Genomic DNA, 26,415 nt, shown 5'->3' with positions numbered 1-26,415 from the left:
GGTGTGTTTCTAGGATATGCAAATTTCTGAGAGGACTCGCTACCAGTCTGCCCCCTACTGGTGATGAGGAATAATTGACTGGAGGACGCCGCTGCAACAAGTTCCAATCAATTATCAGGAATATTGGTCAAAGCAGTGGGACTACAAGTTTAAAAAAAAAGTAAGTAGCAGTTTACTAAAATGTACAGTTACATTTGGCTCCTGGAACACTGGATTTAACAGTTTATAATCCAGTTTAAAAATACTTAAAGACTTGGGCAAAAGTTTAGACTGTATAAATGGACTTAGCTAACCTGCTAGCCACCAATTTTTTTTTTTTTTCGTTAGGCGTAGAGTTCTATAATAAGAACTTAATTTATTTATTTACTTATTTATATATTTATTTATTTAATGAGTGACAATTTTTACATTAACCTTAACAAGAGAGGTGCATTGGACCAGATTGTAGCACCAGTGCTAATTTCCACCTGTAGTCCCTGCGGCAGGTTCATTGATTGATTGTACTTAATTGGCCTTATCTGTCAACTGTTCTTCCTGAAGACCTGTCTAGCATGTTTTGGGTTGGATAAGATTTATTATACTAACATGTTTAGCTGCCGCATCCCAAACAGGAAGTGAGCACGGGCGCACTTCCGGTTCTATCAACTCTGTTTCCAATCACGGATCTATTAAAGGTTTCTATTCACAAAAACGTCATCCCTTTCTCCGTAACTGCTCTTGTGAAACTCCTCATTTTGGTCTAAAATGTTCATATTAACCTGCTCTACATGATCCTGGTGTTTTTTTATTTTTTTATTTGTCCTAAATAAATTCCTGTTTCTGATATGGAACTGGCTCTAAATTTGCTCCTCGTGAGGAGTGAGCCTCGTGAGCTTCATTTGTCTGGGTGACGTTACACTCCCATATTCCACTTCTTTATACAGTCAAGGGCTAAAAGTGTTTAGGCTAACTGGATAAATAACATTTTAACTGTGCTGAGGTAAAGTAGCCTAGTAGTTTTACAGTAGCAGTGAGTCAGGCCTATAAATAACGTCGTCTATTGTTCACGTCACAGATGTGTCCGAGCCATGTGCCCCTTTCGGTCCCAAGTTCCAGTGGGATTTTGGAGCTTTGAGCTGGAGCCAGGAGGAATGTGGTCCTGGGGGGGCACTCTGAAGTGTCAGGGTCCACATAACATGATAAACTCCAGTGATAAACTACAGCTGTTCTGCTCTGAGGGACCGGCCGGATCAGGATCTGAACAGAAGGAGACCAAAACCAGCTTGAAGCCCACAATCCAAACCTATTGTGACAAGTCTGCATCAGTGAGAAAGGTGTTTGAAGCCCATTATTGCTCACAGCATCTGTAAGCTCCAACACACACAAAACATAATCGGGGGGAGAGAAGCCAAATATAGTATTCAAGTAAGAGTCAGTTACTTCAAAATAATATTACTCACATAGAAGCAGAGGTAAAAGAAAATACTCAAGTAAGACTAAGTTGGAAAATCTACTACATAAAGGTGCATTGCTCAACTTTTCTGGTGGAGGACCTGCTACCTGTTTGTCTCCATGGAGATGTTATTCCTTTGCCTGGAATCCATGATATGACTTTAAACATATCCATTACGAGATCTGAATTGTAATGTAGTGTAGTGCTGTTACCTGCTTGTCTTCCTCGTGATAGATACAGTAGGTTTAATCTATACTGTGGGACATTCTAGACAAAGCAATAAAATTATTTCCAAAGAGACAAGCAGATGGCGGACCCTCCACTAGAAAAGTTACACAGTGCACCTTTATATATTGCATACAATGTGGGATTTTCGTAGTACAGACTGAAAAATTTGAAAAACTAAATCATATCTGAAGGAACAGTGCAAAAATCACAAATCATTAGCCTAATAGCATAATTGTCTGAGTCTTTTTTTTTTTTTTTTTGGCCAAATTGTGATATCTGCCTTTACTTTACTCTCCTACCACTGCTGCATCATACTGCCTTATTGCCTGTGTCCTCAACCTCAGAATGCTTGTTAGAGTCTAAAATCACTTTCTTCCTTAGTCATCTCTGTACAGTATTAATAAAAAATACCAATGTGCTTGCTAAAAAATGTGTTTTTTTCTTTTCTTCCGAAAACTTTCAAATATGACTTAGGCAACTATGCTATTAGGCTAACGAAATTTATAATTTCATATTGTCGTCAATATTGTCAGATTTGTCACTAGTAGACTTACTCACAGTGAAAACCTTTACTCAAATAAGAGTAGTTACTTCAGTAAAAATATTACTGAACTAGGAGTATGCAGCTAGAAAAGTACTCTAAATGTAACTGAGTAAATATAAGTACTCCCACCCATAGACTGTAAAACTTCTTTATACAGTCCGTGTATCCATCTCTACTATTAATAATAAGACGTCTTGCTCAAGGAAAGAGGTCGATCTAGCAGCCTATGTGGGCAAAGTCTCTTACTGACCTAGCCTGACTGTTATGTTGTAAAAAGCACAGTTTCTTTTAAAAGTGCATTGTGTAACTTTTCTGGTGGTGGATCTGTCAAGTGCTTGTTTCCATGGAGATGTTATTTCTTTCCCTGGAATGTTTCACAGTATGACATTAAACCTTTCTATCTGCCTGGAGACCAAACCAGACCAAGTTACAGGTCAGATCTGTGGAGAGGCATCTCTGCTGATGCTGACTGCCTGTTTTAGCCATTTTTGAGCTGTAAAACCACCTGTAATTTAATAAACGTTAGGTGGAGCTGTTTAATGTCACACTGTTGAAGATTCTAGGCAGAGCGGTGACCATATCCATAGAAACAAGCTGGTGAGGGACCCCCAAGCACAAAGTTACCTAGTGCACCTTTAGGGCCTCTCCCTGACATCCTGATTAGAACACATCTTATGTAATGACTGTGTACAGTAGGCTTGTACAGTATTTATCCTCCCATTATAGTTTTGCTTGTGGTTTATGGAGTTAGCCTGTCACATGATTTTCCAGTGCTCTCAGATCTGCTATGGATTAACTTCATACAACAGCTTTACATCACGCTCTTATTTTGAAAGGACAGAGTATAAATAGTTGAGTGGATTAGTGTGGAGGTATGGACCATGTCACATATGTGTGGGCACATGGCAGGAAGGTGTGTGTGTGTGTGTCTAAAGGGCTTCTGTGAATCTGTTTGAGAATTATTTAGAGCAAAAGTTCTCAGAAAACACAGGGCAGATTAGGCCTTGTAACTGAGACACAAACACCACTAAAGACACAAAAGAGTTAACCCAGAAAAGTGAAGCTGCAACAGATATTCAGTTTTATTCCTGGTTTAGAGGTTTGGCCCTCATCTCGCCATTCCTCTCTTATTAAATGAAATCATTTGCAGATTGTTCAAATTGCTTTTTGTTAACATGGTCTAGTGGCCTATTCTGTGGTAGAAAATAGTGTGGTTTGGAAAGATATTGGCAGGAATAAATTGGATTGGATTTAAAACTGAATAAAAAGAAATGTTTTTATTACATCAACACCATGGGAAATGGGGTGTTTATGCCATATTGCCCAACCCTGCTGTCATTTTTGGTGGAAAAACAATAACATACTTTTATAAAATGTCTTGAAATCACATCACCATGATGACAGCTGGGTACATGTTATGAACGTATCATAGAACAGCTCTCTCTCCCCATCAGTGTGCCTGAAGAGAAGTGTTCACACATGAAATAAATACATAATTTCAAATTCAGGTCAGCACATACAGTGATCTGTTCAGCATGTACTTTTAAAAATATTTTTTAAAGAACTGGAGGATAACCAACTACACACTCACACTCACATTAATCCAGGAATCTAGCCTAAAACCATTTTGCTGCACTCTGTCACCTCTCTGAAGCTCCTGGTCCTCCTTCTGGTGGTCCCTTGAATCTACAGAGGCCATTGTCCCGTCTTTGTTTGTGCTTCTTGGAAACCTCACTGTGTGTTAGTAATTGAGACAAACAGCATTTCAGCAGTGTCATAATTCACTCATGACAGACAGACCCAGGGTTTATTACAAACAGACAGCTGATCTGAGATGGAGGGAAGGAGAGTGACAGTACAGACACAGGTCCACATGCAGCAAAACATAGAAAGACTAGAAAGAGGAAGAGAGGAACAGCTGATGATGGATCTTCAAACACACAAGGACAGAGAGAGAGAGAGGGGGGGTGAGAAAGAGAGAGAGAGGTGTGTGTGTGTAGGAGAGGTGTCCATTACAATACTTCGATCTCTGACTGAGTAGTAAAATAACAGAAGGAGAGAGAGGGATGGGTGGGGTTACAGAAATGCACTGGGCCTGACAAAGGGAGGAGAGATGGAGGGATGGAGGGATGGAGGACAGAGAGTAAGTTTGTGGTGAGTGACTGAACAGGTTCATTTCTCAAATATAGATCATATAAAGAGGAACTATCTAATAACTGCAGACAGAGCACACACATGAGACAGATTTATGTGTATGTTATAAGTGTTTCATCACATATATACAGGCTCAGTGATATTATGTGGTGCAGTATATGAAGTATCAAGTATGTGGGTATCTCAATTTTTTAGATGAGATGTTGCATAAAATATCAATGGGAAACAATGAAAAATGTAAACACAGCCCACTTTGATATGAAATAAAATCTTTTGTCTTTTTTTTTCAACGTAGGGAAAAGACTTTTCATCATTCAACACTGAAAAGGACATGTACCAATCTAGTTCCTTTGTACTGTCAGGAAAATGGTTCCAGTGACCAAAAATCTTCATGAATCCCTGATAGAGAAGAACTGCAGAAGTATAGAAATGAAGTCCATAATAAATCTAAAGGACACAATATCATTGGAGGGTGCTGTATGGACGGATGGACAGTAAAATGTGGTCAGCCTCCAAAGATAGAGACAAAGCCTTTTACAGGTCTCCCCTGAACCAACCAATCAAAACACAGCGCTCAGGTCACATGACCATCAACATGAGGTTATAAAGGCCAGAGAGAAGTGTCCAATCCAGACTTGGATCTGGAAAATCCACCAGAACCAGTCCAAACCAATACCACAGTAACACAAATCAGGACTAGACTGGGACCAGAACCAGCAGAGCAAGGTGAGTGTAAGGATGTAGAGTGATGCACTTGGATGCAACATGGATCCAATTAGACCAACAAAAGAATTGTATTTAAATGTATTTATTTGTTAAAATCTTTTCTTTTACAATTTCTGCATGTTTTCAGCCAATTTTCTATCATCCATTCTTAAGACTTTATATTTTAGGTTTAGTTATTTTTTTTATCAAAGGATATGTGTTAAACCTCAACCACACCTGCACAGGTGAACCACTGGAAGGGTGTGCTGGACTAAACTGAAACATCAAGTTTTTTTTTCGTTTTTTTTTCTAAAGACTGAAAATGAAATGTACAGTTCAGTAGTTTGGATTACTGCAGTAGTTCACCTGTGGAGGCTTTGAAGCAAGTCAAAACTGGTTCCAGTCTCTTTCTTCATCAGCTGGGGCTGATGAAGTCCATAAATACAACACTGGCCCCAAGCCTCTGTGTGTGCTTGGATCTCATGTCATTAAATATCATATCAGGAAACCTGTACCAGGTCTGACCCAGGACCAGGTCTGATCCGGGACCAGGCCTGACCCAAGACCAGGTCTGATGTGAGCCCAGAGGCATTCCAGCTCTGCGGGTTTAGCACGAGATAGATTTTGTCCAAGGGCTTAGAAGCAGCCATAGAGCAGGTTTATTCCAGGTTTAGAGGGATTTCAGTGGGGTATCAGCTGCTGTGCACACAGAGCCACATGGAGCTGTTCATCAGAGCAAGACAAAGACCATTAGGCCGAGATCTGGACCTGGTCTAAAAATACCCCTTAGACCGAACTAGTGGAGTCAGACTAATCCAAAAAATTTGCATAACAGAGGGTAAAATATATTTGTTTCTCAGAATGCCTCAATGAGTGAGTAAAGCATCGGTGTTATTAAAACAAATATATTCTATTTCAGGAACTAATAACTGTAGCAGCAGCTGATTTACTGGATGCCAATTCCTCCTACATTCTTTTCAAAGCCTGTGTGTTTTGATTGGACAGGCAAATGTACTGTGGGTGTTTAGTGCCTTGACATGATTGGTGGGAGTCTTGTCTCTGTCATTAGTTATTAGTTGTATTGAAATGTACTGCCGTGAAAATGCTGACAAGTATTTGAGAGTAATACAAACACCAAATACATCCTTCTCACCTTAGTCCTTTAGTCTGTGTTGACATGAACATTAATCTTTATGTTTACAGTGACATGTCTGAGTCTTCCATGTTCTTCTGAGCTTTTCTCCTTCTTCACCTTCTTCTCTCTCTCACAGATGTCGCGCTTTCTCGACATGGCAGAGTTTGGGGAAGCCGCTCGTTTCCTCAGGCTTACAAACCTGGAGCAGCTGGCAGCCAAGGCCCAGGCCTTTGATGGTAAGATTTAGGCCTTGATTTAGTTAAGACCGGGCCTAGGCTTGATTTAAAGTGGCTTTATCTGATTTAGACAATGTTTAGTCCTTATTGAGACCTGGTATAGTTTTGGTTTAGACCTGTTTTCCTTGTTCTCTGAAGGAACTAAGAGGGTGTGGATGGCTGATGAGGTGGAGGCCTATGTCGAGGTCGAGATCCGAGAATTAAATGGGGACAAATCCACTGTGGAGACAAAGGATGGACGGGTAAATCACACTCTACATGCTAAACTCGTTGTCATTGTCTCTGTCTCTGTCTCTCCATCTATCTGTCTATCATTTTAACAAGATCCCTAGTCTCATGTTTTAAAGTTTATGAAATAACTCTGTACTCTGGTAAACAATATTCAATTTGTCTACTGGAAAGTTCAGAACTGAAGAATCTGCTTCTTCTGAACAGAACTCAACAGTTTTGTCCAGTTGACAAATTGAATCTCCTTTGCCATGTATTCTACCTGGATGACTGAGGGATTTTACATGCAACTCTGTCCTCTATAACTCTGGTTCTGGTCTGATCTGATCTTGACTCTGTTCTTGGTCTGGTCCTCCCCATGGTCCTAACACTGGCTCTTGTTCATGGCTCAGTTCCTGCTAGTTAAGGAGGACGACCTGCAGCCAATGAATCCTCCAAAGTTTGACATGATTGAAGACATGGCCATGTTAACTCACCTCAATGAGCCATCAGTGCTGTTCAACCTGAAGAGAAGATACGCCATGTGGATGATTTATGTAAGAAGCATACACTCTGAGCCCTATAAACACACAGAAACAAAAACTCAGCTTTATGACCTATGCATTTAATTCAAATACCACACCATAAGTTCACACCAAAACATTAAAGGGCCTATAGTACGTTTCTTGTGAAGTTTAAACCATGTTATAATGTTGTTACCTCCTCAAAATCATACCTGAAGTTGTGTTTTGTTTCGTTCACACATGATTGACCCTTTATTATTACAACAGCTCCTTTTACCCTCTGTTAAGTAGAGATTGAAAATTCAAGGGTTGAAATCACCCAAACGATTCTAATAATGGTGTATGAAGTTTAAAAACACAATGGAGCACTACCTGATTCACCACATATCATGAGAGAAGAACTCAGCATAAATATGTAGGATTTACGGAATAAATATGTGAATGAAAAAAACACAGCTCCAGTTATGTTTTTGATGAGGAAACGCTATTATAACAAGGATCAGAAAATAGCGTGATATGGGCCCTTCAAGTAGCATCACTCTTTCATGTTCTCTCTATGTGCTCTAGACGTACTCAGGTCTCTTCTGCGTCACTGTGAACCCGTATAAGTGGCTTCCAGTTTACACTCAGCAGGTCATCACAGGTTATAAGGGGCGTCGCAGAACTGAGACTCCGCCCCATATCTACGCCATCGCCGACAACGCTTACACTGATCTGCTGCAGAGTAAGTTTAAAGATGCACTGCACAACTTTTCTGGTGGAGAGCTGCTTGTTTCCATGGAAATGTTATTGCTTTATCTTGAAAGTTCCATAGTATAGATTAAACCTATCTAGACAAGCAGGTTACAGTACTATGTTACATTACAATTCAGATCTGTGGAGAGTCTCCCCTATTCACAGAAAGGATTATTGTATTTTTAAGCAATAGAAACACACATAAACAATAAATGTTATATGGATATGTTTAATGTCACACCACAAAACATTCCAGGGAAAGGTTTCAGACCCTCCACTAGAAAAGTTACGCAGTGTTCCATGAAATGAGTGTCTGTTGTACCCATGTATTTATCACTTTTTTTAAATCTCTTTTGTTTAGATCGTGACAATCAGTCCATGCTGATCACGTATGTTTGTTATTTTAATCCATATTTTCATAATGTGTAATAAATCCTGGTTGAATGTTCTCATCTATCTCTCACTGTTTTATCTCAGCGGTGAGTCTGGTGCTGGGAAAACTGTCAACACAAAGAGAGTGATCCAGTACTTTGCCATCATCGCAGCCTTAGGAGAGAACATCAAGAAAGGAGTGAGTAAAAACAACTCTTCAGTTATAGCTATTTCGCTTCTGGGGACACAATTAGGTCATGTTTGTGGGATTTAAATAAAAATCAAAATGGTCCCTTTTTTCTTGATAGATATTATCTTGTGAGGGTCAAAACTTATTAATGCATTGATCTTTGGATTTATATAACACCTTTCAAGACACCCAATGCACTTTACAGTGCGTTATTCACACATTCGGTGGTGGCAAGCTGCTGTTTTCGCCACAGCTGCCCTGGGGTAGACTGATGGAAGCAAGGTTGACAATCTCCACAATTGGCCCTCTGACCAGGAGTGTAGTGGGCATGGTATGCGGGGGTACGCCGTCCACCCACTTCTCCCGATGTAAAATATAAAAAATAACAAATATAAAAAATCCTACCACTTAAATATCAAACCGGAGCTATTAGCAATGGTGAAAACTTATGATGTATCCAGTATTGTCCTATAGTGACCTGTGATATGAGGGGACCTGGACTGAACCAGGACTAAACGAGGACTAAACCAGGACTAAACCAGGACTAAACCAGAACTAAACCAGAACTGAACCAGGACTGAGTGGTGGGACGGGCCCAGCGATGCGCCCGCGTAGACTGGGGGGGTTAGGTGGGCGGGGTTCATGACATCACAAATCACGTACCCCCACTTAAAAAATCCAAACTACACCACTGCCTCTGACCACACTTTCATACTTGGCAATGTGGGTGAAGTGTCTTGCCTAAGGACACAACGACCCCCCCTTCAATATTTTCTGTGTAATAATATTAATTACTAATAATATTGTTAACGCTAATATTGAAAAGTCATAGAAATAACATCTTAATGTCTTAACACACTTGATTGATAAAAGTTGGTCCAGATCTGCTCTTACTCTGTTCTCTGGACTTTTTCAGGGTTCTCTCGAGGACCAGATCATTGAGGCTAACCCTGCCATGGAGGCCTTTGGAAACGCCAAGACCATTCGCAATGACAACTCTTCACGCTTTGTATGAGTCATTTTGTACTGAACCCCAAGCCATTACAGTGCGGGGAATTAATATTATCATTAATCATTATTATATATTCCATTTAAGGGAAAGTTTATCCGGATTCACTTTGGAACAACTGGGAAACTGGCTTCAGCTGATATTGACATCTGTGAGTGTGTTTATTACCAAAAGATTGTGCATATGTTTTAATTGTTTTCCCTATCTCATTATCTTAAATTCTATATAAGTGTTTATTACATCTTACTTGACTACTGAGCTTGTATGTTTTGTCTCAGATCTCCTGGAAAAGTCTAGAGTCGTGTTTCAGCAGGCGGGAGAGAGGAGCTACCACATTTACTACCAGATTCTGTCCAATCAGAAGCCAGAGTTACAAGGTGACCCTACTCACTCAACAGCAGTGTACAAAAACATCCAAGCCCCACCCCTTCATTACTACTGTCCAGTCAGGAACCAGAGCAACACAATCCTTTAAATAAATGTATTATGTTAAAGCAATTGTTAATACTGTTTTATTTATTGTTGATATTTTCATAATTCACAGATATGCTGCTGGTGACCACAAACCCGTATGACTACCACTTCTGTTCTCAGGGGGTAACCACTGTGGAAAGCATCAACGACGGAGAGGAGCTTAAACTCACTGATGTAAGAGTCAAATCAAACTCTATTCAGCTAACCTAAACCAGAGCGGGTGACTTTAAGATTCAGTATTAACCACATAAAAAGTTACATAGTACATCTTTAAACAAAACATCAAATATGCATGTACTAAACATTGTTATTCAAAAATGAAAACGAGTTAATGTTAAACCTGTTAGTGTGACTACTTCCTGTCCTTTTTTATCTCTATGAAGTTTTTGGCAAGTCACGCTAACATGATTAAATATTTAAAGATAAGGTAGTGAACAGAGAGTTCTGGGTAGATGTGGACTGACATGTTAAAAACTACATAAATAAAATGAATTCTTCAAGGGAGGACACTTCTATTTTTAGAGAGGTAGAGGTTAGTGTCTCAATGCTAATTCTAATGCAAATTTTAAGAGATAGTAAATATTAAAACAATGCCACAAATTGAAGCATTCTACATTTAAAAACAATCGAGTAGTCTTTACTTAAATTAACAGACTTGGGAAGAACTTTCTGAAGAATATTTGATTTATACTGTAAAAAGAATGCCACGAGTGTGTTCAGGTGTTATATCTGCCAAAGGTGGAAACTTTGATGATTGAATGATGATGATGAAAGTGTGGTGATCTAAAACTTTTGACTGGTAGTGTGCAAAGGAATCAGAATTATGTTTCTCTCTACCCCATGTGTAGACAAGACAGGACAAACATGAAAGTACAAGAAAGGACAACATTTACATGCACAGACACAACAAATAACATAATCAGCAACCACTACAATAACCATAGATCATAGACTGATGAGAAGAACATTCAGACAAACACATTTTTGACGAACAAAACACAAAGCACAATTGGGAGAGCGAGAGCCCGCTACATTATAACTCTAATCATAATCATCAATCAAATCATAACTATTATAGTGAAGATGCTTGTATGCCTTTTCCAGATAAAGCAATACATTAACAATCATCTTTTTGTTCACTGAACACAGCTTTGTTAAACCTCACTTTTGTTTTGCAGCATGCCATGGACATCCTGGGCTTCACGGTGGAGGAAAAGTACGGCTGTTATAAAATAGTGGGGGCCATAATGCACTTTGGAAACATGAAGTTCAAGAAGAAACAGAGAGAGGAGCAGGCTGAGGCTGACGGGACAGAGAGTGAGTCTGATTCATCCTGTTGAAATGCTGTGATTATTTTGTTTTTGGTCTTTTGTTACTCAGATATTTGCAGTGGTAGAACATAACAAAGTAAAAGTATTTTTTGTCATTGTTTGAGACCTGAGGGGTTTATTTTTAACATGTTTGCACTTTGGAGCAAACAAAAATGTATTGATTCAGTTGTTTCATCACAAATCTTTATCAAAATCATTACATTTGAAGCCTTAGGCCTTAGAGGGTCTCAGAATCTCCACAAAATACTTTTACTTTTTACTTTTTAAGTATTTTAAATCATTTACTTTTACTTGAGTAGATTTATTCTTGAGTATTTTTTTTACTTATAGCTGCATTGTGTAACTTTTCTAGTGGAGGGTCTTTATGGCAATGTTATTGCTTTGTCTGGAATGTTTCACAGTATAGAACGCCATGGAGACCAAACCAGATTAAGTTATAGGTCAGATCTGTGGAGAGGCCACCCCACTTGCAGCCAGAATGACTGTTTTCTTAGAATTTTTTAGTCATAAAACCACCTATAATTGAATAAATGTAAGTTAGAGCTGTTTAATGTCATACTGTGGAACATTCCAGGCAGAGCAATATATTCTTAGAAACAAGGAGGTGACGGACATAAATAAAAGTTACATAATGCACCATTAAGTAACAACACTGAGTGCTTCTTCCACCTCTAGGTATTTAATTGTTGTGGAGAAAATGGTGTACCTTTGTATTATGTGTGTGTTCTGTGTCTGAAGTGTACATGTGTCTGTGCCCAGGTGTGGACAAAGCAGCATACCTGATGGGCATCAGCTCTGCAGATCTGCTGAAGGGTCTGCTGAACCCCAGGGTCAAAGTGGGCAACGAGTACATCGTCAAAGGACAGACAGTGGAGCAGGTACACAGCATTCACACACCTGTGAATAAAAAACTGACAAAACACAGCGCCCTGTCCATGGGCTGCAGAATGAGAAAACAAAATATTCTATCTTTGGGTGTTCTCAAGTTCTCAAGATTTAACTTATAAATGGAAGCTAAACCCATGAATTGATACATTGCAGCAGATGTCATCAACATTCATTGGGGGTGTGACGCTAACTGTAGGCTCTGCTCTGTCTGAGGCTTGTTAGACTTTAATCTGAGTTTTATTTTAACACGATCTGACCATAAAGAGCTGACATAGCTGGATCTACAACAGGAGATGATTTGTGTTGTTAAACAAGTCTCTCACATATAAAATTACAAGCAGGCATTAGCCAACAGTTTTCAGTCACTCTCACCTTTTTGTTGAAAATCAAACTACTAAACAGGACCATGAACACTCGTATTGATGACAAGTCCTGAAAATATCTTGTTTAAATACATTTTGTGTTTTCCTGAGTTTTCAGACAATCTTAAAACTTTTCACCATGACAATTCTTAAACAGTCATACACAGAACACCCCTCCACTGCAAAGTCTCATTAAACACACAAGTATATATAGTATGTCCAGAAGGCTTGGTGTAAGATTGTAAGATGTAACTCAGTTTTGTTGTGATTCTTGTATTTCAGGTGTACTTTGCGGTGGCAGCTCTGGCTAAGGCGACCTATGATCGTATGTTTAAGTGGCTCGTGGGTCGCATCAACTCCTCTTTGTACACAGCTCTGCCAAGACAGTACTTCATCGGAGTCCTGGATATTGCTGGCTTTGAGATTTTTGAGGTAAGTATTTTTCTGACCTTGTTTCAGATTTATAATGTAGTTACACATTTGGGGCTGCCTGGTTAACCTTTGTTTAGTCCTGACCAAAAGTTTGGTGTCCATCATCGTAGTGTTTCTATGGATATGTCATTGAATAATAGAAAGGTTAATGCCATACTGTGAAACATCTCAAAGCAATAACATCTCAATTAAGAAAAGCAGGTGGTGGTTTGATGGACCCTTCACCAGAAAAGTTACACAATGCACTTTTAATGATGGTTTAGTCCTGCTATTAATCCTGTCTTCTTTTGTTTCAGTTTAATAACTTTGAGCAGCTGTGCATTAACTTCACAAATGAGAAGCTGCAGCAGTATTTCAACCACCACATGTTTATCTTGGAGCAAGAGGAGTACAAGACTGAGGGCATTGAATGGACTTTTATTGACTTCGGGCTGGACCTGCAGGCCTGCATCGATCTCATTGAGAAGGTACAAATAACACTGATATATACAAAGTGTAAACCTACTTGGCAGTGACATCACGCTGGAGGGGTATTTATGCATTTATATTTTGGAATTTATTAGTTACCATGTTGACACAATCCACACATAACTACCAAAAAGGTGTTTAGATTGTCTGAAAACTTAAGAAAAAATACAAAAGATGCACAGTACACAGCACATTTTCGGGAGCCTGTGATCTATATGATCTATTCATGGTTCTGTTTAGGTGTTTTCTTTTTAACCAAAAGGTGAGAGTAACTGAAAAATTGCAGTTGTTTCTGATCTGATTGTGTTAAAATAAGGCTCAAATTGAATTTTAACTTGAGTAACAGAGCTTCAGACAGAGTGGTGCTTACAGTTAGCATCACACCCCTAGGGAAAGTTGATGGAATCAGCTGCAAAGTATCAATAAACTGTATTTACTCTGCTCATATCTGTCTGTCTTCAGCCCATGGGAATCCTGTCCATCATGGAGGAGGAGTGCATGTTTCCAAAGGCCACGGACCAGAGCTTCAAAACCAAACTCTACGACAATCATCTGGGAAAATCCCCTAACTTCCTCCGACCACGACCCGACAAGAAACGCAAATATGAAACGCACTTTGAGCTCAACCACTATGCAGGAGTGGTGAGTCCAAGCACCAGTGTAAACCAGGTCTAACAGGACGAAATCTTAGTCAAAGAAAAACTAAAACAGCACCAAAACACTCCTAAACCATAGACTGTATAACGAAGTGGACTAAGGGAGTGTGACGTTACTCATGGCATTCGACTCCAGTCAAATGAAGCTCATGAGGCTTGCAGTTATGGGAAGAATTTGGAGTCAATTCCATAATAGGAATAGGAATTTACTTATGGACAAAATACTGAAATAAAAATAAAAAGCAGTGTCATCTAGAGCGGGTTCATACAGACATTTAAAGACTAAAATGGCGAAGCTAATGGCAGCAATTACAGAGAGAGAGTGACAGTTTTTCTAGCCTAGTGGGTTGACTATGTCCATTTACACTGTGTACTGTGTGTCTATGCTCTAAACCAGGACTTAACAAAGTTCAAAAAGGAAACAAGGATAGACATACAGTCCTGAACCAAGACTAAACCCAAACTAAAGAATAACAGACTTGGTCCAGCGTAGGACTAACCTTGGATGAACTGGTCTTCTGGTTCTTCCAGGTTCCCTATAATATCACTGGCTGGCTGGATAAGAACCGTGATCCCCTCAACGAGACAGTGGTAGCGTTGTTCCAGAAATCATCAAACAAGCTGATGGCTGGACTCTTTGACAACTACATCAGCTCTGACATGCGTTAGTTTCTCCATGAGGTTCTTGTATTTATATAAATTATTCTGAATAAATTATAATATTGTGTTAATGTCCTCAGCATTGGACTCTAAAGGTGAAGCCAGGCCCAGGAAGAAGAAGGGTGCGTCGTTCCAGACCGTTTCACAGCTCCATAAAGTCAGTTCACAAAACATTTGGAGATTTATGCAATAACTGAAGCTAGCTACATTTTGATTATGATTTAAATATTTTTAGGAAAATCTGAACAAACTGATGGCCAATCTCCGCAGCACACAGCCACACTTTGTCCGCTGCATCATTCCTAACGAGTCCAAGAACCCAGGTCAGAGTCAGAACGTTTTTATACTCTTATACAGTACCTAGCATGGCCCTAATTTATTATACCACATCATGATATTAGTTTATAGTTAGAGGTTATTCTTTCCCTCAAAAGACCAAATTACACAGTTCTCTTTCCTTCTGTAGATCTGTGTTTAGTCTCAGGTTCTTTCTGTCTCAGGTGTGATGGAACCATTCCTGGTGCTGCACCAGCTCAGGTGTAATGGAGTTTTAGAGGGAATCCGTATCTGCAGAAAAGGCTTCCCCAACAGGATCCTGTATGCAGAGTTTAAGCAGAGGTAAGACCAGTTCAAGTTCAGGACTACATCAGGTTTGAAGTGTGAACCATGTCTGAACTAGGTCTAAACCAGGACTTAGCGAGGTCTGAACTAGGTCTAAAACTTCTGTTTACTACTCTTTGTCAGGTATCGGATCCTGAACCCAGCTGCCATCCCGGAGGACTCGTTTGTGGACAGTAGGAAGGCTGTGGAGAAACTGCTCACTTCTCTGGACATAGACCACACGCAGTACAAGTTTGGACAGACAAAGGTACACTTTACCTTCACCCCTGTTCCTCACCTTTATGTCACCTGTCTCACCCCTGTCTCCTACCTGCCTCGCTCCTGTCTTTCTCTTGTGTCTTGTCGGGTACTCTTGTCTGTATGTTGTCTGTATGCAGATGTCTGATATAGTTTTAATCCCCTCTCTGTGTTGTACCTGTGTATTACCTGTGACAGGTGTTCTTTAAGGCGGGGCTACTGGGGCAGCTGGAGGACATGAGGGACACTCGTCTGTCTGAGATTTTGACCACGGTTCAGGCCATGTGTCGTGGCAAACTCATGAGGATGGAACGTGACAAGATGATGTTGCGCAGGTCTGTCCCAGCCTGTGAAAGCCTATGCTTTCAGCCAGGCCAGCCAACTCCACACATTTCCTAAACTTTACTTTAATATGTAAATAGATATATCCCATATTTCCAGTGAGCGTGATTGACAGACATATTAGCAGAGAAATGCATGGTCTGTCTACAGTGTTGGGGAGTAACGGATTACATGTACCGCCGTTACGTAATCAGAGTACAAATTATGAGTAACTGTATTCAGTTACAGTTACTGTTTCAATGAGTGGTAATTGGATTACAGTTACTTTGCTGAAATAAGTGGATTACAAGGCGGTATTTTCCTGTTTTCACATTTTGTGCTACCTCGCATTTATTTATTTTTTTTATTTCGGTAATTTCACTCATTGCCGGAAACCCAAACAGAACGCGGGCAATAAGAGCGATGTAAACGTCATATTAAAGTTGGCGGTGTCAGTCACACAGTGGAAGCAGCAGTGAATTGGTAAAAACGCATTTGTGTCTTGGAAATTCTTCTCCCGATGTGAGATATATATAAAAAAAAAACAAATATAAAATCGCCTACAACTTAAATGTGAAACAGGAGCTACTGGCACTGGTGAAAACAACCTGCATAGACTCATAATATCTGCACTACTGTCCTATAGTGACCTGCCACATGAGTAGACATGCACACAAACACACACAAACACACATCTTCATCATCGTCATTAACCTGAGAACCCGCGGACCACGTCTCCTTCCGTAATTACTGCGCGGACACCGCCGTCTCGTGCGCCGCGAGTGGACCGTGTTTTCTTGCGTAAACCGCGCTTTCTCCTGTGCGCCTCTAAACCAGAACTAACACCAGGACTAAACCAGAACTAACCCAGGACTAAACCAGGACTAAACCAGGACTGAACCAGGACTAAAGCAGGACTGAACCAGGTTTAAACTAGGACTAAACCACGACTAAACCAGAACTAAAGACCTGAACTAGAATCAGGAGTAAACCAGGTCTAAAAATCAGGACTAAACCAGGACTAAACCAGGACTAAACCAGGTCTAAACAACATGACACCTAACAGTAGATTGACATAATTTAAGGTGATCTCATATAAAAATAATTTCTCTATCAATAATATTTTTTAATATGGTGAAGGAAAAGCTTATCTTGTTACTGTCTTTTAACAGACAAAACCTCTTATATTAAGATATCATGGTCTTTGTTTCTCTACAGCAAACAGTTTCTTATTCATGGAGATTTGGGCTCAGACAATTTGAAGACAACAAACAAGAATTTCAGGATGTGATTGCTACATTCATGTCGTTTAAAAAAACATGACAATATCAAGTAATTCAAAGTAATCAGATTACGTTACTCACTTTAAATAATTTAATGGATTACGTTACAAACTACATTTTGGGGTGTGTAATCTGTAATCTGTAGGGGATTACATTTTAAAAGTAACCTTCCCAACACTGTCTGTCTATATCAAAACAAACATCCAGATTTATGGGTAAAAGTAATAATAACACAGAGGACTGAAAAATTGACTGAAAAAATCTGTGCTTCACCGACTGATTTGATTCTACCACATAGATGAGGATGTCAGATTACATTATTGAGAGCTGTTCTGTTAAGGGGAGAGGCCTAACCCCTCTGTTTGCTTCAGGGATGCAGTGGTGGTGATCCAGTTCAACCTGCGTGCTTTCTTCTCTGTGCGCACCTGGCCGTGGATGATGCTGTTCTATAAACTCCGCCCCTTACTCCGGAGCGCGCAGGTGGAGAAGGAACTGGCTGCACTTAATGAGGACTTCAGTAAACTCAAGGAAGCCTTTGACAAGTACAGACCAGAATCAAAACCAGATCTGAACATACTTTGACTGGATTACACCCTGATTTTTACTATGTATTTTCAGGTCTGAGGGAAAGCGCAGGGAGGCCGAGGAACGCCAAGTGGTTCTTGTTCAGGAGAAGAATGACCTGGCCCTGCAACTACAGGCTGTAAGTCTCACACAAATGTATTGACATATGTCTTTTGAGGTTTGAGGATTACTTTTCATTATGGACAAAATGCTTGGACTTGGTTTTGACCAAGTGGAAAGAGCCATAAACTAACAATAGAAATCACAGCTAGTTTAAGTTCTGTGAAAGTGTGGGAAAGTAGTTCTGGAGCATCTTCTCTTCTTGTTCTTCAGGAGCAAGATAATCTTGCAGATGCAGAGGACCGGTGTAATCAGCTGATCCAGTCAAAGATCCACCTGGACCAGAAACTGAAGGAAATGCAGGAGAGACTGGAGGACGAGGAGGATGTCAGTGCCACATTAACAGCTAAGAAACGTGTCCTGGAGGAGGAAGTAGTGACACTGAAGAGAGATGTGGATCAGCTGGAACTGACCCTGTCTAGAGTGGAGAGAGACAGACACGGGGTGGAGAACAAGGTGAGCACAAACCAGGACAGACTCAAAACAGGTCTGTTGCAGGATTGAATCTGAGTCTTTTTTGCCCTTGGTTTCAGCTGAAGAACCTCTCTCAGGAAATGTGTACTCTGGATGAGTCGATCCTGGTTCTAGGCCGAGAGAAGGCTGCTCTGCAGGAGGCCCATCAGCAGGCTCTCCAGGATCTGCAGACCCAGGAGGACAAGGTCACGGTGCTGTGCAAAACCAAGTCCAGACTTGAACAACAAGTGGACCATGTAAGTTTTCTCTAAGTTTAATGTAAGGAAAATTTGACCTAATCCCTGTCTTTCTTATCTTTCTTTCCTCTATCTCACCTCTCATAGGTAGAGAGCAGCCTTGAACAAGAGAAGAAGGTACGTGTGGAGTTGGAGAGGACTCGTCGCAAACTGGAAGGAGATCTCAAACTGTCCCAGGAGTCAGTACGGGACCTGGAGACCCAGAAGGATGATCTGGAAGACCGCCTCAAGAAGTATGCTCATTTCAAATACCACTTCAGAACTGGTCATGGTTTGTACCTGATTTGACACTGGTCTCTCTCAGGAAAGATGGGGAGCTGGCCCAACTTCAGTCCAAACTTGAGGATGAACAGAGCATCGTGGCTACTCTGCAGAAGAAAATCAAAGAGCTTGAGGTGTGTATCAGGATCTGAGTTATTTAAATGTATTTAAATATTACAAAATGGCGCCATCTCTATATAGTGACAGTCTGAAATCAGTCAAAAATAGCTCTATCAATCAAGTCAGTTAAGTAGAAATTTTGAACCATATCCTTCAGACACGTATTGAGGAGCTGGAGGAGGCGCTTGACGCAGAGAGAGCCTGGAGAATGAAGGCTGAGCGGCAGAGGAATGACATTGCACGAGAACTGGAGGAGCTGGGAGAGAAGTTAGAGGAGGCGGGTGGAGCTTCTGCTGCTCAGATTGCTCTCAACAGGTACAATACCCACCTGTGCCCTCCTATAGACATCTTCAGCTAATTAGAACCTGCTATTGTACACCCACCAGTGTCCTGTTGAGTGTCCTTGGGCACAACACTTAACCCACCTCGCCCCTAGTGTCTGTGTACACTGGTGTATAAATGTGTGTGTGAATGGGTCATTGGTTCCTTGACGTAAAATGCTTTGAGTTCCTTGAAAGTGGAAAAACTCTATTTTACCACCATTTACTCTTAGAAGTACGCAGAGTTCTGGCCACACAGATTGCACTAAACTCAACCAAGATCCCTATTACTTTTGCTATTCACATTGAAGTTGTCAAGTGTGCCCGTGTTGTTTGAGGACTTTGTATGCCATGCCTTATTTTCGTTGTGTATTTCGTGCATAAAGGAAACGAGAGGCGGACTTCCTGAAGATGCGAAGAGAGCTGGAGGAGGCGGGGCTTCACCATGAGACAACTGCTGCCACTCTCCGTAAGAAACACTCGGACACTGTGACTGAGCTGAGTGAGCAGATCGACAACCTCCAGAGAGCCAAGCAGAAACTGGAGAAAGAGAAGGCTGAGACCAGGCTCCATGCAGATGACCTGGCCTCCAATGTGGAGTCCCTCACTAGATCCAAGGTAACATAAGGGCTCAAACCGTAACCAAGCCAGAACTATGTTAGGACCACTTTGTAATAAGCCTTGGTAAACTACGCCTGGTTGGATGTATTCAGGTCTAAAGGGAAACAGACTTTGAACAAGGACCTGAACAGTTTTTGTGGGATTTCAGGGTGCAACAGAGAAGTTGTGCCGGTCATATGAAGATCAGCTGACCGAGAGTCGTAATCGGATTGAAGACCTCCAGAGACAACTCACAGAAATGTCTGCACAAAAGGCCCGTGCCATCACTGAGACAGGTATGACATTATTTAGACCTAGTTTAAGGAGAACTGAGTACTTTTTTGTTTTTGATGAGTCACCATGTAGATTTCCAGAGTTAGACCTCGTTTATAAAATGTAACAAATTATTATCTGTTGGTGCAGCGGAGTACAGCCGTCGGCTGGAGGAACGGGATGCTCTGATTGGTCAGCTGCAACGTTCAAAGGCAGGGCTAGCTCAGAACTCTGAGGATTTAAAGAGACAACTGGAAGAGGAGAGCAAGGTAAGTGCTAGGCTAATCTGAATCTAAATCAGTAGACATAGGTTGTGATGGGGTACAGTCCAGATACATAATATATAAGATGAATTTGGTTGTGAGCGTGTAGTGTAACTTTGTGGTAGATTTCAGACTGTAGAATGCGCCAAGTATTCTATAATGGATTATAAGAAATATCCTTAAAGATTGTACTTGTTGTCTCAGGCCCGTGTGGCTCTAGCCCACGCGGTCCAGTCCTCGCGGCATGATTGCAGCCTCCTTCGGGAGCAGTTAGAGGAGGAGCAGGAGGCTCGGGCTGAACTGCAGAGGGCAATGTCCAAGGCCAACAGCCAGGTGGCGCAGTGGAGAGCCAAGTATGAGACTGACGCAGTGCTGAGGATCGAGGAACTGGAAGAGGCCAAGTAAGAACTACGTAAAATGGAGCATATTTATATTCACCACAGTCTCTTTGGTGGACCTGTTGGACTATTAAGGGTCTGATGTATCGCCGCCCTAACGCCTCTGTGTTTCAGGAAGAAGCTGGTGGTGAAGCTGCAGTCTCTGGAGGAAGCAGTGGAGACATCGCAGGCTAAGTGCTGTTCTCTGGACAAAACCAAGGTCCGACTGCAGACTGAGATTGAGGATCTGGTAGTGGAACTAGAGAGATCTAATGCTAACGCCTTAGCCCTGGACAAAAAGAGCAGGAACTTTGACAAGGTATGGACCACATTGTGTGCAGAAAGACCTTTATAATTAATCCACATTTCTCTGAATCAGTTTTGCTGGTTATTTCTCTTATTACTGGCCTTCTTTGTGAACAGTTACTGACAGAGGCAAAGCAACGTTTTGAGGAGAGCCAGAGTGAGCTTGAGGTCTCTCAGAGGGAGTCCCGCAGTCTCAGCACCGAACTATTCAAACTGAAGAACTGCTACGAAGAGGCTCTGGAACAACTGGAGACGGTCAAACGGGAGAACAAAAACCTGCAGGGTACAACCATGAACTACTCCTATTGCTGCTTCACTTATTCCTATAAACATAAAATATAGCACACTAACACTAAAAAAGGAACTGGATAAGGCTTTATTTCTGCCATCTGACTGACTCCCTGCTCTCTGGTTGACAAAGATGAGATTGTGGACCTCACAGACCACCTGGGCCGTGAAGGGAAGACCATTCTGGAGCTGGAGAGGATGAAGAAGGTTCTGGATGTGGAGAAGAGCGATATCAAGGCAGCGCTGGAGGATGCAGAGGTATTATGATGTTCAGAGCAAAAGTGCAAGATCTAGGACTTGACAAAAGGCGGGGTGAATGTTTTATAGATGTTATGACATTTATATACTCTGACTGTATTTTCAGGGAACTCTGGAGCATGAGGAGACAAAGACACTCAGAGTTCAGATGGAGTTGCAGCAAGTGAGGTCTGAGATTGAGCGCAAGATTTCAGAGAAGGACGAGGAAATTGACAACCTGCGGTACTGCCTCCTAAGCTTTTATAGACTTAGTACTGATGCTTAAATATTAGTTTTGCCTACAGCTTTGTTCATGAGCATTCTAATCCTGGTAGGAATATAGGGTACATTGTGCTCATCCAAAATGCAATACTTGTGTTTGTCCACCAGGAGGAGCCAGCAGCACGCTTTGGAGACACTACAGACTAGCCTGGAGGCTGAGTGTCGCAGTCGCAGTGAAGCACAAAGACAGAAGAAGAAACTGGAGTCAGAACTCAACGAGATGGAAATCCAACTGAGCCACGCCCACCGACAGGCCGCCGAGAGCCAGAGGGTCATCAGAGTGTTACAGACCCAGGTAATTCTCCAGCTTTATTTCTCTGATCACCTTCTAGATATTGTAAATGTGTTTTGCACTGATGACTATAGTCTGATGTTGATCCTGTCTCAGGTGAAGGAGCAGCAGGTTGACTTGGAGGAGAAACTTCAAGCGTCCAATCAGCTGAAGGAGCAGATCGCTCTGCTGGAGCGCCGCTGTTCACTGATGAGCGCAGAGAAGAACGAGCTCAAAGAAGTGCTGGACCTGACAGACCGCGCACGAAAGAGCGCCGAGCACGAACTGGTGGAGGTGTCTGAGAGAGTGAACCTGCTGAGCACTCAGGTACTGCACAGAGGATCACTCATGTATAAGAAGCTAGGTCTGTTTAGAAGAATATGAACTTGTTTTGAATCAGTTTTTTTTTTTCTTATTTAGAATACAGGTCTGGTGAGTCAGAAGAAGAAGCTTGAGACTGATGTATCTCAACTCTGTGGAGAAGTGGATGAGGCTTTGACTGAGTCCAGGAGTGCAGAGGAAAAGGCCAAAAAGGCCATCACAGATGTGAGTCTGATCCTTCCCCTCGAATGAACTAAGTTATACTACTACTACTGTGGACATGCAAATGTAGTTATGGTAGATGTTTTAATGCCTCATAGGCAGCACTGATGGCAGAGGAGCTGAAGAGGGAGCAGGACAGCAGTAATCTTCTGGAGCGACTGAAGAAAAACATGGAAGTTACAGTGAAAGAACTGCAGCTCAAACTGGATGAGACTGAACAGATGGCTCTCAAAGGGGGCAAGAAACAGCTACTCAAGCTGGAAAACCGCGTAAGTACCAGAACTCTGTCTAAATCTGTTTTTCTCAAGGTCACCCACCAATCTGGAACATGCACAATGAAGAACCAGCTAAGTGCTCTTGATCAGCATCCTGGCTCAGGTCCACTTCTCCCAATGGGGTTTAACCCCAGAGGTGTTGAGTGATGGATCAAATGTAACCAGTGAAGTATATCATTTACATATGAGTACTGTTGTATTGTACTCAGTGGGGCCCAGGTGGACAGACGTGGTGCTGGCCTTGAGCAGAATCTACTCTGGTTCTGACCCAGCTTATTTCTCTGCAGGTGCGGGAGCTGCAAACAGAAGTGATGGTGGAACAGAAGAAGAGTGAGGAGTACCACAAAGGAGTGAGACGCTACGAGAAGAGACTGAAGGAGCTAACCTCTCAGGTACTACAAATACAATCTATTGTACTAAAACATAGCCAGAGTCCGCCCCATTCTCTCTCTGGCCAACACCGAGACGCTGATGCATGCTTTTATCACCAGTCGAATAGACTACTGTAATGCCCTGCTCTCTGGTCTTCCCAAAAAGAGTATTTCAGGTTTACAATTACTACAAAATTCAGCAGCACGTGTCCTGACGAGGACCAGAGGGCGGGACCACATTACACCGGTTTTAAAATCACTGCATTGGCTCCCTGTGAGTTTCAGGATCGATTTTAAAGTTCTTTTACTGGTTTTAAATGTCTTAATGGTCTTGGGCCCTCTTATCTTTCAGAACTCCTTTTACCTTACGAACCCTCGCGGACCCTGCGCTCCTCCGGCAGCAGGCTCCTTGTCATTCCCAAAGTCAGGACACACACTCACGGAGAGGCGTCTTTTCAGTACTGTGGCCCTCGTCTATGGAACTGCCTGCCGGAGGAGCTCAGGGCTGCAGAGAACGTTCATGTTTTTAAGAGCAGGCTCAAGACCCACCTTTTTAGCTTAGCTTTTGAATGAAATATCATATTTTTTACTTGTTTCTACTATACACATTTTAATTTATATTTATTTATTTTAGACTTATTTTTAGGATATGCAGTGTTTCCTCTGTAGGAGCCTCTGCATCAGGAGCAGAGGTCGGCTGTAGCTGTCGGGTCTGTCCCGTGGGCTCCTGGTGGAGAGTTGGAGCTTGGGCTTCATCTCTCCCCTGGCTCCTGTGGTGGTTCCTGGTGGTGGTGGACGTCTCTCTGCTCCTGGTGTAGACGGCTCCTCTGATGATGCTTTCTCAACTGGTTCGCCTGTATTCAGCCTCACATTTTACTATGTGTCGTTTTATGTATTTTAGCAGGTTAATGTGTATGTGTGTGTGTGGGGGGGTTTGGGTGTTTGGGTGTCTGTGATGTTTGGTTGTGTCGAGTTGGGCAGCTGTGGGGGTTGGGTTGGTGGGTGGGTGGGTGGAAATGTGGGATTGTTTTTAATCTGTGTAAAGCACTTTGTGTTACATTTTTGTATGAAAAGTGCTTTATAAATAAAGTTTGATTGATTGATTGATTGACTAGCACCACAAATACTGCTACCACTACACATCAGCAACAACAAGAGAGGAGGCTCAGATGAACCTATACTATTTTATTTTTGACAAATACTTATGATACTGTATAATTTAGATTTTCCGTTTGGGGAAGGACAGGTAAACGTGGCTGAGGAGGAGGTATCAGGGGACAGGGGTGGACTGGAAATATAATAAATGTCTGTTTTCTAGTCTGAAGAAGACAGGAAAACACTGCTGAGGATGCAGGAGCTTGTGGACAAACTTCAGAGTAAAGTGAAGTGCTTCAAGAGACAGGCCGAGAACGCTGTCAGTACTGCACAATCATACAACTGCTTTTATACTATTCCATTTGTATGTACACAACGTAATACTTCTATATCCTGAGTATTACTGTCTTTTTGCACCAGGAGGAGCAGGTGACCTCCAACTCTGTTCGCTATAGAAAAATTCAGCACGAGCTGGATGATGCTGAGGAGCGAGCGGAAATAGCAGAAACAACTGTGAACAAACTGCGAATCAGAACCCGTGAGCAGACTGTTAAAGTTACAGCACAGGTACTCAAAATACCACTGCTTTCAAGAATACTACTAAAGTACACAGAGCATACCACAATAGCCTGTATTACTAGTACTTCTGGTATTCAGGGACCAGTTTTTTCACTGGGGTTGGCCAAAGGGAAGTCTTTAAGTCAATAAACGTGCCTGATGGTCCTATTTTTAATTCCACTACATAACAATAATGATATCAAACAATTCCACCTGGTCTAGTCCTGGTTCAGAAATTGTTTTTTTTTTTTTTTTGTTTTTTTTATTAATCTTATCTGTCTTGTTTTATTTCCACAGATCGCGGAATGAAGACACACTGTCACTGTGGTTTTTTGAACTTGTTGGATCTTTGAGTTTTGTTAGTTTTTATTCTGAGCCTGTTTGTGTTTGTGATTTAAGGTCAAAATCCTGGAAAATGTTCTTAAAATATTGGCACATTTTTCTGAACATAACTCAATATTTTGGTCTGTTTGTGGCACATTTGCTGTGCATTTGTGTGTCAGTTTGGCTTTGAAATGGTTCTTCAGGAACATGAACATATTTTTGGTTTATAGGTTTTATGTTTTTTGTTTGCACCAGTCCGCATACCAACAAACTCCCCCAGAATCTATAGATATTACCAAGATAATATGTAAAAGGTTTTCACCTAAGATACTGTTTTGAAATTACATACATGTACATGCATGTTTATGTCATCAGTTTGCAGTGTGCAGATGTGTGCACGCCGGTTTGCTGTGACGCCTTATGGAAAAATAAGTGCAACAATATTTAAAATGTCTTGAAAAAGGCAGCATGTTTTTTAATTTATGGAATAAACATTTGTTTGGTGACAGCAATAAATAATTTGCTATTTGAATTGAGAGTCTGCATTTGTCAACTCAACTGAAAACACAAAGGATGGAGTGAATATAAGCAGTGGTGGTCGTGGTATTAAAGAAAAATAAAACAACTTACCCTTTTCATATTTCAAAATCAAAATTCACTTCCTATAACAGAAGAGTCCATTCCAGTCACACATCACGCAATCTTTTCACATAGAATCAAAGTATTCAACCCATTACTGCTGACAAATGTCCAGACCTTTTCCACTGGAAATTGTACAGTGAACATAAGAGCTACAAAACCAAGGGTCACAGACACTCAACTGTGTGTGTCTTTGAAGGGCTCTAGACTATGAATAAAGTTGAGGTGAGAATAAAATGAATCATTCAAATAGATGATCCATTCAACAGCTTTTTCTGGGCCATTGTACTTTCATGGCTTCACCTTCAAGTGTATATGTAGTCTTTTAAGGAGCTGTATGTAAGATTTTTAATTAAAATTTGACCTTTCATTTTCCACAATATAACTTTCACTGATGCTGATTTATTCTTAATT

General features: G+C 41.2%; 1 protein-coding gene across 1 annotated transcript; it reads left to right on the top strand.

The window, feature by feature from the left end:
• The first annotated feature begins 79 nt into the window (after window positions 1–79).
• LOC110158044 (myosin-7B-like) lies at window positions 80–25,858 on the top strand. The gene is made up of 46 exons (XM_055165777.1): window positions 80–160; window positions 1,055–1,313; window positions 6,335–6,434; window positions 6,573–6,676; window positions 7,055–7,198; window positions 7,733–7,889; window positions 8,262–8,289; window positions 8,378–8,471; window positions 9,379–9,471; window positions 9,559–9,622; window positions 9,750–9,848; window positions 10,016–10,119; window positions 11,124–11,262; window positions 12,036–12,154; window positions 12,809–12,958; window positions 13,255–13,425; window positions 13,889–14,068; window positions 14,614–14,746; window positions 14,823–14,899; window positions 14,978–15,065; window positions 15,243–15,360; window positions 15,487–15,610; window positions 15,799–15,935; window positions 17,576–17,746; window positions 17,823–17,907; window positions 18,102–18,344; window positions 18,422–18,598; window positions 18,686–18,831; window positions 18,903–18,993; window positions 19,137–19,294; window positions 19,686–19,917; window positions 20,069–20,195; window positions 20,323–20,441; window positions 20,640–20,836; window positions 20,948–21,131; window positions 21,236–21,401; window positions 21,540–21,664; window positions 21,771–21,886; window positions 22,034–22,220; window positions 22,314–22,523; window positions 22,617–22,742; window positions 22,838–23,008; window positions 23,302–23,406; window positions 24,704–24,799; window positions 24,901–25,047; window positions 25,336–25,858. Exons 2-46 carry the CDS (start codon window positions 1,068–1,070, stop codon window positions 25,345–25,347), a joined length of 6,060 nt encoding a protein of 2,019 aa, XP_055021752.1. The 5' UTR covers window positions 80–160; window positions 1,055–1,067; the 3' UTR covers window positions 25,348–25,858.
• The last annotated feature ends 557 nt before the right edge of the window (window positions 25,859–26,415 follow it).

This window comes from Boleophthalmus pectinirostris, unplaced genomic scaffold (genome assembly GCF_026225935.1).
Source record: "Boleophthalmus pectinirostris isolate CB_2022bp ecotype Guang Dong unplaced genomic scaffold, ASM2622593v1 HiC_scaffold_8, whole genome shotgun sequence".
Taxonomy (NCBI): domain Eukaryota; kingdom Metazoa; phylum Chordata; class Actinopteri; order Gobiiformes; family Gobiidae; genus Boleophthalmus; species Boleophthalmus pectinirostris.
This window is presented reverse-complemented; position numbering and strand designations above follow the sequence as displayed.